The sequence below is a fragment of the Telopea speciosissima genome, chromosome 11 (genome assembly GCF_018873765.1).
Source record: "Telopea speciosissima isolate NSW1024214 ecotype Mountain lineage chromosome 11, Tspe_v1, whole genome shotgun sequence".
Classification (NCBI taxonomy): Eukaryota; Viridiplantae; Streptophyta; class Magnoliopsida; order Proteales; family Proteaceae; genus Telopea; species Telopea speciosissima.
Window position 1 is genome coordinate 11,605,416 of NC_057926.1, and position 15,032 is coordinate 11,620,447.

Consider the following 15,032-nt stretch of genomic DNA (forward strand, 5'->3'; position numbering starts at 1 on the left):
GCCAAAAACCGAGACGAGTCGAGATCTCGGCTAGATCTCGGCGAGTTATTGCATTTTTTTTTTTTTTGACTCGGACCCCCAACTCGATGGGTTTTACACATATTTTGGGTCTGAAACTTGGTACTCAGCCTATTTCAGGCCATTTAAACACAATGGCATGCCCAGATTTCCCAAAAAACAAGTCCAAATATGAGTTTCACTTTGGACCATAGGTTGGTAGGCGATGAGTCATACTAAAACAACCTACTCTACACATAACTTAGTAATACATAGCAAATTAGCAGTCAAAACATTCAATGTAGTACATATTAATCAAAACATTCAAATAAAAAGTACATTACATCAATCTTCTCTGAATTTGTTACGTAAAATGTGTTCGAGTAATGAATTCTTCCCCATATTGATCCACAAAGAATTCCCATGTCATAGAATTACTAAAGTGTTGCGCATAGTGTGACATAACCTCCATATAAGTGTTGTCATCAACATATACCAAACTCCCTATCCTAGGGTACATGGGAGGCTGTTGGTATGAGGTGTGAGATCCACTGCTACTGTCATATTAAGTTTGAGGCGTGTATGGTTGGTTTGGGACTGGGAATATGTACCCAAAACCTGACCCAGTGCTTTGATTGTCAAACTCAACTGTTGACTGCCCAAACTGACCATAGCCACTATATTCAGAACCGGTGTTCTCCTGGCCATAGTCAATGCTGAGATGAATGCCATGAATGCTCACTAGTAGTATTTATACTCATGCTTCCGAAACTTGCAAGCATGGTGTTCATACTGTTGTCATCATCCTGAGCATGTGAGTGTTTGCGATCCTTCTTTCTGTTGTATGTTTTAGTGTGGGCCACCATGGTCTTGATCTTGAGTGGCATGCGTAAACTGAGACTCACCTGTGAAAAGCACAGGGTCCTCTTGCGTTCCCACTTCACACTGGTACTGCTCGCGCATTCCCTTATGACGATCATCATAATAACCACCACCACCACCACCACCACCACCACCATCACCACCATCACCTCTGTCATCATCACCACCATCATCATCATCAGCAGGTTAAAAAAGTCTCGGTGAGTCTGAATGTATATGCCCCTCTTGCGACATATAGTCGTCAACATCAGTACCGGTTACAGACGCAATGGTGGGGTCGGGCCTACCCCCAGGCTGATCCATATCGGGTGTACCACGATCCCTCACCCACTGGAATAAGGGATCCTCATCATCATCAGAGTCCTCCTGGAAAATGTTGGACAGTTCAATGGGTTCTTTGTCATTGGCTTCAATTCCTTCACGTATGTGCCTCATCCTTGATCTCATATTGTAGTGCACATACACAAGCTGCTCCAGTCGTTCGCTACCTAACCTGTTCTACCTCTTTGAATGTATCAATGAGAATGTACTCTAGTTGCGCTCGCATCCGGAGGATGAACAAGTTTGTGAGAGCACTCTCACTGCTACCTTCCTCATGTTAGGTGAACTTGTACCATAAAGCATCCACTAGTCGACTGCATTACAAATATAGAATATTAAGAATATGTACATTCTAAAGGGATAAAATTATAATTCATAAATGTAATATCATGCCACCTATCAGGGTTTGACTTTTGTCTACCCTCCACTGCAGCTTGTCGATTGAAACTTGCTGAGGCCTCTCTGAAGTATTTGATCTATTTTCATTTTAAATTTCAAACATTGTTAGAGGCATTAATATTTTCTATTTAGTAATTACATTCATAAACTAACTACCAAAGTACCAAAGTCCCATACTCTCACCTCATCATTGCAAGTAGCTTGTATCTTTGGATTGGGCTCTAACTTCTCAATAACAGATTGAACTGCCACTAACAAATCTGTGTCTCGCCCAAGATCATGGGAATACTGATACTTTGGATTCAAATAGTATGCTGGTAAAGTAGACACCATAAATATAATTTGTTAGTGACTTAATGCCTTTGGGTTTTGAATATGTAAATGTAATAAAGTTTTAACATTTAAAGTGTAAAGTATGTTGAACTCACCAACTTTATGCAATGGATGACTCAAGTGCTTCTCCCGCCGCTTATCAATGATGTTAATGTAGGACTTTGCACTTCGAGGTATAGCAGCTCTAACCATTTCCTTCATTTTTTGAATGGCAACATAAATGTGGGCCAAGGTAGGCTTATTCTCTGTATCAACCATCCTCAGTATTGCCACCACTGGGTCTAATATGGCAACCACATGGCAACCACTTTATGTAAGTCCTTCCAGAATCCGTCACTTGCAATGGTCTGTTGTGCTGCCCTCCCTTCTTTTGACCTAGAACCTTGCTAACCAACCGATTATTCACTTGCAAACATAGACCTCAGACCTATCACCTTCGTCTAAAAGCTCTTCAATGCAATGTAATTGGTAGCAAATTGATTGACACCAGGCCTCACTAAATCTCCATTGCATTTTTCCCTCAACAAGGCTAACGTATAACCATGGTTATACATAAAATTTGTCACTTGTCTTGCCCTATTTACCACACCCACCACCAAAATTTTTTTCCCCATGTCCTTCAGCATTAAGTTAATAAAATGTGCTGCACATGGAGTCCAAAAGAGCCGGATCCTCTTACTGTTCTTATTCATCAATTTCTCCAGCCTTTTTAAAGTTGAAATCGTTATCCGTCACAATTTGGATAACGTTCTTTGCTCCTACCTTGTCCACCACTTGCTTCAACTCCTTATACAAGTATGATGCATCCTTTACATGCTTTGATGCATTGACAGACTTCAAGAATACAGTCTTCCCATTGCAACTCACCATGAAATTTATAATGGACAGTCTAGTAGGTCCAGTCCTACCATCAGCCATAAGAGTAATCCCATATGTCTCCCACATTGGCTTTAAACCATCAATATATTCTTTCAGCTCCTGTACCTCTTGAGGCTAATATACATTATATAATTCATGTGGTGAAGGCCCCTTCCATCCTAGGCCAGCCCTTCCTGCAGCGTCAAGGAATGCCATGGTAAAGCATGAACTTGCTGAAGGCTTTCCGTGCTTCCTCATGTTTACCACCAAACATTTGCGGGATGGTTGGCTGGTAGGCATCTTGTTGCCTAAAAATTGTTGGATCCTGTTAAAAAATGGAATCTGGATAATGTGCTCGTGGTCAGGTTGGGGGCTGTGGTATATTTTTTGTCCCAGTGCTTTTCCTCCTCTCATCTTCTTGCTCTGGTGCAGCTGAGCCAGATCCACTAGCTCCTCTTGCCTGCTCATATCTTCTCACATTCTCAAAATGTAAACTTTGTCTACTCTCTGCCAAGTCTGCTGGTAAATTCTCCATTCAGTCTCTGATTGAAACTCACTAGGTAGAGGCCTAAATTTAATATCATCTCCTCCACGGACCTCTACATCAGGCCTCTCTAGTACTGCCTCATCAAACTGTTGTTGCATTCTTTCCCTCTCAACTTTCTTTATTCTTCCTCCTTTCAAGTGTTGTGCCATTGCCAGTTCACTTGGGTAGGAACATTTGGGCATGAGGCAACATCCTTGCCTGTACCAGACAAATGTTGCTTTAACCTGGTGGCTCCTCCAGATAGCAACTTTCCACAATAATTGCATTTGGATTTCTTTTTGTCTTCGGACATCGGGACTCCATGTTGCCATGCTATATTCAGACATTGTGTACAAAATGTCTTATATTTTACACTGTTAAATAAAAAAGCATGTATTAATAACCATGGTTCACTTAAAGTAACGTATTCAAGACTTAAAGTATGCTATTCATAACTGTTAAATATAATGTCAAGCTACTAGAACTATAAAATAACTATCTCTTATTTATTCCCTAACCTTAGTATTTATTTCTTAATTAAAAATAATATTTAGAATTTTTATTAAAAATATTTATACCTTAAAGTATAAGAAAAATATAATATAATGATGTATTTGACACCATTTGAAGTTGAACATTATGTACATATGTTGTACATAATTTTTCATAAAAAAAAAAGTATTTTTCCTTAATATTATATATATATATTTTTAATTTTAATAATATTTTTATTAAATCTGAAAATTAAAATAATTTTTTTAATGGGTGAAAATAAAAAACTGATCTATGAGGCTGTAGAGCATCCAAAATTGTTCAACATATATGAAAATCATTTCCAAACAATCACTATTCATCCCATTTTTTTCAAAAAAATCATTTAGTTTTTCAGAAATTATAATAAAAAAATTAATAACAGAAAAATAATTCCGACTCCATCAAGTGATAGATCAGCCAAAGTTGTTTAACATATCTCAAAATCACATGAATCTATCAAGGATTGCACAAATTTTGTTGAAAAAAATAGATTTGGGGAAAAGAGGGAATACCTTTGAAAAATCTTCAAATATGTGATGATTCTTGCAATATTGGAGTTGAATCTTCAATTTAGTAGTTGAATCACACTTGAAACCATGCAATCCATCTAAAATTTGAAGCAAAGAAGAAGAAAATGGAGGTGGGAGGTGTTTTTTTCTAAGTTTTAGAGCCTTAGGACAGAACTCGCCGAGATATGCGAGTTTTGTCCAGGTTAGGTAGTTTTAAATGGGGTAGATGGGTCAAGAATGGGTAAAGAAAATGGGTCAAAACCATATCCGAAACCGAGACCGAGATCTCGAGATCTTGCCGATATCTCGGCGAGAAATTGTAAAAAAAAGATGCGTATGTGTTCTCGACTCGGGAATTTGAAATACTGAGAAACTGGGCTAGATCTCGTGAGTTCTCGAACCATGATGTGGTCTCATTGGAGTGCCATCTCTGTCCTTTTTCAAAATTGTTCTCGAGGTCCACAAAGCAATTCCAACACTTTTTTTTGGGTAATGATGTACCCTGGCCCACCATTATTTTTTGTGGGTAGACTGGGTAACCCTTGGTCCATGTAAGACCCACAACACACATGAACCAGAAAGACTAGGGCCCATCCACCGACAAGAACCATTAAACCACTTTCAGTTGGGTAGCTCCATGGGTGGAGAAGAGTTGAACTCAGGATCTCTGGCTTCCTCAGGTATGGTCCTTTGCCAACTGAGCTTCTCCCTTGGGGTTGAATTTCAACACTGTTATGTCTCATCAGCAAAACTTGCTTCTTTCTGTTTACAGATTGCTAATATGAATCCCTGATTACTATGGAGTTAATTTCCAGTCATGTGTACATACTTGCATGTGCTTGTTGTTCGACCTAACATGTTCACATCTCTGTTCTATGCAATACCCTCTAGCCCATGTATATTTTTTTTCCTGCATGCTTTGTCTTCCCCCCCCCCCCCCCTGCATGCTTTGTCTTTGTGCTAAGTTAGTCTAATGCCTGTAGGTTCTGCCGTTGGATTTAGATTGGATAGCCTCCTTAAACTCACTGATACACGTGCCAGGAATAACAAGATAACTTTGATGCATTATCTTTGTAAGGTAAAACTTTTTTTATCTTGGCTATTATTTGTTCTTCCAGAGTGGTTGCCTGTTACTATAACATCAAATAAACTAACTTTTATTTTAGTTGACTTGTATATATGGCATAAAATAAAGTCAATTTGATTGTTATTTTTATCTTAAGTTTCAAGTGTTTACCGATGCATCTTTGTACATCTCTGCCAACATGTATTGAGTTATTTGTACATGCCTAGTCATGTTTCTGTATGTTAAGATAGTATATACAAAATCCACGTTGTGCTTGTAGAAAGGCATGCAAAATTCCTCTGGTTTTCTTGTAGAAGGAACTGGGATAGAATTTAATACCCTCAAGAACTAAAAAAATCTGGTTTTGCAAAATCTATTTAAAAGCCTCTCGTACTTGATTTGTCAAACAAGTTAATGAATTACTTGCTTGCTGTGATGCTGTCAAGGTACTCTTTGTTTCGTACAGATCTATGACCTATCTACTTATTGTTATATTGTATGTTGCTTTATATATCTCTCATCTACAAAGTGTATCTAAGTTGCTTCTAGATATAATACAATGCAATTTTGCTGCCAATAATAAACCCAAAAAATGATAAAGAAATGGCTGAACCCATCTTAACTAAATAAAGCCTATATCCATTATTCTTGTTTTATCATTGATCTCTATTTGAAGCAATTACCCAATGCCAAATATATCTTTATTTTTGGTCTGCTCTCCACTAATCTACACCATACCACTCCTTACCGGTGTATTGAATGACTTCTATTGTAGATGTGAAACCATCTCAAACAACTTCCCTCCAGTTATCTCCTAGGCCCCATTTGTTTGACAAGAAGAATGGGGTGGGAATATTGTGGGACTGGGTCCCACAGTGTAGTGGGTTGGGGAACGGGGGTGAGGTTTTACTTTTCCCATGAACAGTAACCAAAGTCCTTTGTTTTTTGTGGGACTTTGGATAGTATAGGGGTGGGATTTTCAAGTGTCATGTCAGCAGACAAAGCATTTAATCCTGTTCCCTGAGCTTTTGTAAGTTCACCACCCCAGGTTAAATAAACAAGGTTGGGTTGGGATTTTGAAGTGCCACATCAGCACTTTTCCACCCCAATTCTCCCACCCCATCTAAGTCCCTGTCAAACAAACGGGGCCCTACTGTTGCGACTCCTAAATTTCATTAAATGTGTTTGTTCTTATTTTTATTGTCACTTGTCTATCTCAACTTCCTCATATCGGCTCAACATATTTTATTTTTCTTTATCGTCTAGCATGCACCTCCATACATGATTGTTGGTCTTATATCAGCCATAGTTGTCAAGGCGTCGCCTAGGCGTCCAGGTGCCCTTGTTGGACGCCTTCTTGGGGATGCCTATGCATCTTCTTGGATCACCTTGACATCTAGGCCCCTCCGATGCCTTGGGTCGCCTAGTTGCCTTGACAACTATGATATAACAAACAATAATTCAGCCTTATCCCAACTAAATGGGCTCGGCTACATGGATCTTGGCCCTCCAATCAGCTCTATTTGAGGTCATACTTGAAACAAGGCCTAAGCTATGCATGTCTTTCCTCACCACTTCTCCTAAGGTCATTTTAGGTCTGCCCCTGGTTCTTTTAGTTCCTTCAATCTGAGTCAAATCACTTCTCCGTACTAGAGCATCCAAAGGCCTCCGTTAAACATGGCCACGCCACCTCAAATGACTTTCTCATAGCTTAACATGTATCGGACCTACTCCCAAACCAGCTTTAATATCATCATTTCTTATTTTATCCTTCCTAGTTTTGCCACTCATCCATCTCAACATCCTCATCTTCGCTACACTGTGTTTATCTATATGATGTTTCTTAATTGCCCAATATTTTGCACTATAAATTATTGCTGGTCGCATCCTTTGAGTTTTAATGGAATTCGCCGATCACACAACACGCCGGAAACGCCTCTTCACTTCATCCATCCTATTTTAATTCATTGTGAAACATCATCCTCTCTATCGCCTCCACTTCATCCATCCTATTCATCCTTCTTTATTTATGATTGAGCCAAGATACCTAAAATAATCACTTTCTGGAATCTCCCTCTTATCAATTTTCACCACCTCATTATCCATCCTAGTGTAACCAAAGTTAGACGCCATAAACTTTGTCTTTGTTCTACTTATCTTAAAACCTTTTGATTCCAAGGTTACATAACTTTAATTTGGCGTTAATCCCAACTTTTGTCTCATCCACTAAAACAATATCATCAACAAAAAACATACACCAAGGAATCTCATTTTGAATGTCTCTAGTTAAATCATCCATGATTAGCGCAAACAAATAAGGGCTTAAAGCTGATCCTTGATATAACCCAATTGTAATTAGAAATTCACTACCTTGGGCCCCCACAGTTCTTATACTTGTCACCACACCATCATACATATATTTAATTATGTTCACATATTTACTTGAAACACTTTTCTTCTCTAGTACTTGGCAGATTAACTCTCTAGGGACTCTGTCATGGGCTTTTTTGAGGTCAATAAAAACCATGTGGAGATCCTTCTTGCAATCTCAAAATATTTCCATAAGTCTCCTAATTAGGTAGTTAGCTTCCGTCGTGGATCTTCCGTGCAGAAAACCATATTGGTTCTCCGTAATAGTAGTTTCTTGTCTCACGTGGGTTTCAATAACCCTCTCCCATAATTTCATAGTATGACTCATTAAATTTATGCCTTTATAGTTATTACAGCTCTGTATATCACCTTTATTTTTGTAAATCACCTTGCCAACTATGATGTCAGCACTATAAAATTTTTCTTTGGGTCTTATTGAAACGTGTTGATCACACGTCACTCTAGAACAACTTCTCCACTTCATCCACCTTTTTATGATTTTATTTGCAACATTTTTTTTAATTTATCCATTATTTATAGTTGAACCTAGATATAAAAAATGATCACACAAAGGGATCTCCCTATCATCAATCCAAACTACATTTGGACTGAAATTACTCCCTCAAAAAACAAAAAAAAAATTAACTACTCCTATTATGTTGTTGTAAGAAAAAATATGTTCTGTTTCTTTATCATTCTCGGGCTTGGAGCTTCCTTAATAATTCTCTCTACAGAGTTTTCATGCAATACAATGATTTTTCATCTTTTCCTTTCTGGCAAGCTGTAGGTTCTTGCTGATAAGCTACCGGAACTTCTAGATTTTCAAAAAGACCTCGTGAGCTTGGAAGCATCATCAAAGGTATTCTTGTCGTGCCATGACAATTCATAGGGAATCTTTTCTTGAAATGGGGAAAGGGTTTTCTTTCTTATCCATATCATCCTTTGATTAAACCTTTTTGCTACAAGTTGGGTTTTGTATCTCTTTATATTGCCATTGTAATCTCTTATGATTTTAAAAAACCTATTACACCCCACGGTGGAGGCTCTCTATGGCAATTCAACAAGTTTTCATACTTAATTCTATGCCATAAACTCCATTTTATCCTCCACGGCATTAATTTGTGGGAGAGATTGTAATAGGGTCATAGACAATACAATTACCACCTGCTGATTCAACTTCTTGATTTCTTTACAGATACAATTGAAATATTTGGCAGAGGAGATGCAAGCCATTAGCAAAGGATTGGAGAAGGTTGAACAGGAATTGACTGCCTCTGAAAATGATGGGCCTGTATCAGAAATTTTTCGCAAGGTAAACCCTCTTTTCCCATGAGATACTCTGTCTCTCATTATCGAATTCTCATCTCTTGTTGATGAGGTCCTCCTTGAATCCTGCATCCTTGTTGATTGACTATTGCTTGTAGAACATGTTATATTTCTTGGATTTTTATGATTGAGCATTCTTCATCTGAACCGTTTTTAGCTAATGGCCTTCAAAGTTTGAATATGTCTGTTGATTTTAATTTTTGATGTTGATTAGTTTGCATGTATGATCTCCTATGGATGAAGTATGATTAATTAAAAATAACCCTGACAGATTTCAGTTGTGGATATAAATTAAATATAGTAAGCACTGTACTTAATCTAGACTTGGATATTTAAATTCCGAGATGGGGACTTCAGAATTTGGAGGTTTAGTTGTATTAGAAACTAAGCATCCGAGGACGTACACCTAATACTAATTATTCTTAATTGACTTCAGAAGTTGGATGTTTTATGTCGGGTTTTTTTTAATTTTTATTTTTATTTTTTAACTACTACCTTTTATATTTGATCAGGGAAAAAAAGAGAACCATATGTTCTTTCGACCATATTTCGATTGTTAATACGATATAGAAGAACCATATGTCCCTCTATGTGCATGTGGTATTTCCCCCCTTTTGTCCTTCTAATCAAAATTTTATTATTTTTGCAGACTTTGAAAGAGTTTCTTATTGTTGCTGAAGCTGATGTTAGGTCTTTGGCTTCACTATATGCTGGGGTGGTATGTTTCTATTTTTCCCTCAAAAGAGTAGAATTTGAACTTTCCAATCATGTTGCATGATTTTTCTCCATTTTATTAATTGCATAACATATTTTCGGAGTTAAATGTCTTACAGGGTAGGAATGCTGATGCATTGGCCCTTTATTTTGGAGAAGATCCGGCTCGTTGTCCATTTGAGCAAGGTATTTCATCTATTAGTTTTGATCAATCTGAACTGCTATTATAATTAGGAGTCCAAAAGAGTGACAGAGAAGCATTAATGAATATGCTACTTTCAGTTTCACATGCTTCCAACATGGATTGGGAGAATGGATCGGTTTTGGCGGTTGGTCAATCCAATTCCTATATCCTTGGCTTTAAATCAAGCCCCCATTACTTTGTATGAGGTTGCGAAGCAATCCGAGGTTTGAAAGCCCTGGTTTGGATCGCTCATAGGCTTACCCAAGTGTTAGACAACTCAAACAATGAGGCTGATGGCAGTTTTGTAATTAACGAGTTTTTAAGGTCTATTTAGGAAGATAAAGAAGGATGGCATAAGATAGGAGTTAGCAATTAAAGCACAAGGGTAACAGAATTAAGAATAGAAAGAGGGATATTTTAGGAAAAACGAAAAGATGGTGACAAAAGAGCAACACCAGGTCTTCTTCCCGAACCTTATGATAGAACATATCTCACTTTGATTGAACACTAAGGTATGGAATATCATAAACCTAGTATCTAATCCAAAGCCAGCCAATATCTAAATAATAGGATTCAAAATCCTGTGATAGAACACTTGCAGTGAAACCAAAAAACGGAGCAGGGAATATATAAATCTCATAATATGAATAGATTAACAATCGACTAATATTGGATTGCAAGAAAGGATGTTTGATAGAAAAACCAAATATATAAAGTCAAACCAGAGGGCATCAAATGAGTTATGGCAGAAACAGGTTGGTAGGAAATTGTTCAGAAAACCGGAATTCCGCCAAGACTAAACCGGGAGGGGGAAGAAGGAGAAGAAACGACAAGAACAAGAGGAATAGATCAGAAGGAACGGAAAGAGGGAAAGGAGAGTAGTACCTGATAAGGGAGAAAAGGTTGGATCGAAGGGAAAGGTTCAGAAAGTCACATGGCCACAGTCGAACCACATAACAACTCAAACTATTTAATTCATTCCAAATCTGGAAAAATCGATGGATGCATCCTAGCATATAAAAATAAAAAAATGTTCTTAACTGGATTGTAAAACTGAAACTAACTTGAACTCAAACTCCATCTCCTATTTCCTACGTAATCTACCCCAATATGATAAATAGAAGTTTACAAAATTATCCCCAATATCTTGTTGGTCCAAAAACCTGGGTTGGGTCAGTACTGCTTTGGTCTCAGTTTCCAGATTCGGTTGTGTTGGTCCTGTAGTGTAGTCCTAGATTGGTACAAGACCAACTAGGAGCCAGTACACCAGGATCTGATATGAACTGGTAGTCCGAATAGGGAAAAATATGATTTTTGGTAAAAAATAGAGTTAGGGTTTGAGGTGTTGGTTATGCTAGGCAGGTGTAGGGGAGTCTATCAGTGAAGGTCCTGAGATGTTTTGATGGGCGGAAGTGTGTAAACTTGAATGGGCAGCAAGTTAGGATTAGGGTTTCGGGTTTTGGAAAAGAGGAAAATATGGATTTCTAGGGTTTGGCTCAACAGAAGTTAACCAAACTTGAATGGTTTTCTTAGGAGGGTATGAGAGATAATCGGTCAGATTTGTAGACTGTTCTGACGGTTGGTTTGGGCTGGGCAGAAATTAGGGTTTTGGGTTTTGATTTGAGATGGGGGAAATTAGGGTTTCAGTGGTTGGGATGGGCAGCAAGGGAGATCGAGTTCTCCTTATAGACAGGGGGTGTTGTGGTTGAAATTTGATGAAGTTCTGATGGCTGGTTAGGTCTGTGGGGGAATTTAGGGTATGGGAAAACTGAAAATAACGAAGAGGAAAACTAGAGTGGGGGTTGTAGAGGATAGAAGAAGGATGGGGTTGGGGATGTCTCAAACTTACTGTAGTAGCAGATTACTCTTGGCAGCAGTTTGTTTGAGGATGAAACTTGAATAAAAATTGAATCTTTGAACTTGAACTTGAATAAAAATCAGATCTTGAACTTGAACTTGAAAGTAGAACTTGAGAGGAACCACTCGGGCTTCACACCTCAGAGTGTCAATTGGATCAAACACCAATCCCACCAACGAACCACCCGGGCTTCACACCGCAAGGAGTCGATTGGATCACACATCAATCCCACCAGATTTGATCACACACATAAAGCAGATCTTCAATAGAAGAAGGTTTCAGCAGTTTGCAAGAGCAGATTTCATAAAATAGTGAGGTAAAAAGGAGCCCCGTGGTTTGCCTTTATTTGTAATGGCCAAAGGCCTAAATTCCTATACAACCTAAAAACAGGAAATCCTTAATCCTTGGCTGAGTCTAAATACAAAACACTCCCTCTCTAAAATTCGTGTAGAGTTGTGGACCCTAAAATAAAACTTAAGTTAAGAAGATTCTATTCTAAAAGAATATTCTAAAATTACTTAATTTGGACCAGTGGTTCAACCGGTTCAATTTAAAACACTAAAACATAAAAATAAACTAAGTATAGGACTAATCCCATATGCAACTTATGTACCCTAGCTTTAGGTCCATAAAAACGACCTATTACATAGTAAACCCACAGGACCAAAGGCCCAACATGTCTATAACCCAACCCTAGATTTATTTCTAAGGAAAGAAGCCTAGTTTGGTGATAAACCTGCATCATCCAGCCACGACAGTGCTACTGCATCAGGTAGTGAGGAAGGATTTGTAGGTATATGTATGATCAAGAAAATTGTTGGTACATGTGTTAACAGGGAGATGTGCCTTGACATGGAATGGTGGAGTAGGAGTCATGAAGCTTACCCCAAATAGGCTAGGAAAAGGGTAATAGGAGGTTACTTGTTGACTTTTGAATTCACACGAGGAACAGAGACTCGGCCTTTTCCTTGTTTAGCTTAATTCCTTTGGGCTGTTTCATTGGGAAGTCTGTAGGAGAGAACTGCATCATAAGTTTGATTTATGTATGGTCGAGTAGAGCCCTTTGAAAACATTCTACTATTTTTTATGGACATGAAGCCATGGCAAAGCTGGAAAATAATGTACGTTATTGAGGTGTCTAGGAATTGGATCTGGTTGACCGAGGGATCTTAGGATATGTGGGTGTGTGGCCTATACGGCCCAGTCAAATTGGCACAATATTATTGTTGAATGTTAATACTTAATATCCTGCAACATCTTTGGTGATCAGTCCAATCATTTTCATCTGTATAGATTTCCCTTTGAATGTCTTCCTGTTGAATGTCAAGCCCTATATAGTTTTTGGGCTGTCTACTTTTGTACTTCTTTCCAAGCATGTATCTATTCTCAAGTCTTCACTTTCTTTTCATGTGCCATTTCAGTTGTTTCTACTCTACTCAACTTTGTGAGGATGTTTGGACGGGCCCATGAGGAGAACTGTAAACAGATTGAGCTTGACAAGAAGAGAGCACAAAAGGAAGCAGAAAATGAAAAGATGAAAACTGGTGGTGCAAAAAAGGAACCAGAAAGTTTGCAGATTGAACTTGACAGGAAGAAATCACAGAAGGAAGCAGAAAATGAAAAGATGAAAACTGCTGGTGCAAAAAAGGAATCAGAGCACTTGGTATGGACTCCGATTGAGAGTGGCAACGTCAAATGATTCGATGGTCTTGATATGATAGTCAACTGATCAACTTGAGAAATTTCCCCATCTTGGACAGAAATTTTACATTCTCCGTCATCATCACTAAAACACTCCATAGGATCGAGAAAGATAGAACAATAATGGCAGTACATAGGCTATTGTTGATGATAACAAGGGGAATGAATATCTGATGACTTGGCATAAGGGATGGGATGAGATATTTATGATGAGCCGCATAATATGAAGGCTGAACCTGTATTTTAAAAGGCAACTTTCATGCTCCCCCCTCCGCCCACCCAAGAGAAAGAAAAAAAAAAAAAGAAGAAAGAAAAAGAAAGAAGAAAAAGAAAGAAAATGTTCTTCTGTTCTTTTGTTCCACACCATTATGTAAATCTGGTTTTTGGTCTTTTGGAACAGGGAAGGGGGGAGTCGGTGCAGTCCTTTCCAGATTTCTAGGCGAGTTGTAAAATATTCATGTTCCGTCATTTGTAAAAATGCTTCTGAGATAGAAAAAATTTTCCCGTCTCCTTTTTGGCCTTGAATCACATTATTTCTTTATTCTTTTTGCAATTAAACTTTTTCATGTATATTTTTGAATTATAGTGATGTAAATGTCATCTTGATATCTTTTTTAATTGTTCCAAAAGTAATCTTTTCCTTCCTTTCTATGTGTTTACATTTTGGGTAGCAAGATTTAAAAAAATAAGTTGCTTCATGGTTTTGCTTTTCCTTCGGTGCCCAGTCAATTTTTGGTTAGTGTACTGTTGGGGCGCTAATTTTGTGGGCATTTCCACATCATAATTCAGCCATGTTTAAATTTTAGATTAAGTTAACATAACATATAAGATTGTACAAGTTCAAAAATAAAAAATAAAAAGTTTTGAAATTCTAACAAGTGGATTCAATAAAACTTATGAGGAGCCATTGAAAAATGAGAAAGGGGGGGGGGGTTGGGGTGGGTTAAGTCCATGTAGATGCAGGGATAAGAAAAACATAATTTGGATGGGCAAGTTCAACAATAAAAAATAAAAAAGTTTTTGAAATTCTAGCAACTGAACTCAATAAAACTTATGAGGAGGCATTGAAAAATGAGAAGGGGACGTAGGGTATCAATTTTGGACCAGAACTGATAATTGGATTGGAACTGTCCTGCTAGGAATTGGAATTGACCCATCCAATAGCTTATTCGTCCGAATCTCTTCTGATCCCAAGAACCATTGGAACCGGAAGAAATGCATAGACCTGAACTAGTGTTGCACCAGTTTTTCTACTTTAAAATGTTGAAAGATGATCTTTGCTATTTTCTCATTTAGTTAAAGTGATTATTATTAGGGAAAACATCATCCCCCTCCCCTCTAAGTATCCATAATATCAACCCAATACCCAAGTTTTGAATAATGATATGCCCTCCCTTGTTTTCCCAAGATTCTATCAATTGTACCCTAACCGTTAAAAAATGTCATTAAGTGAT

The 15,032-nt window shown here is 37.9% G+C and overlaps 1 protein-coding gene across 1 annotated transcript in view; it reads left to right on the top strand.

Moving 5' to 3' along the window:
• Nucleotides 1-14,223, top strand: part of LOC122645844 (formin-like protein 18) — a 36,055-nt gene extending 21,832 nt beyond the window's left edge. The window contains exons 13-18 of the mRNA XM_043839239.1: nt 5,343-5,437; nt 8,583-8,654; nt 8,991-9,107; nt 9,771-9,839; nt 9,955-10,021; nt 13,299-14,223. Of these exons, the coding sequence (XP_043695174.1) occupies nt 5,343-5,437; nt 8,583-8,654; nt 8,991-9,107; nt 9,771-9,839; nt 9,955-10,021; nt 13,299-13,576 (698 nt within the window). The 3' untranslated portion in view covers nt 13,577-14,223. The remainder of the gene's footprint in view (nt 1-5,342; nt 5,438-8,582; nt 8,655-8,990; nt 9,108-9,770; nt 9,840-9,954; nt 10,022-13,298) is intronic.
• The last annotated feature ends 809 nt before the right edge of the window (nt 14,224-15,032 follow it).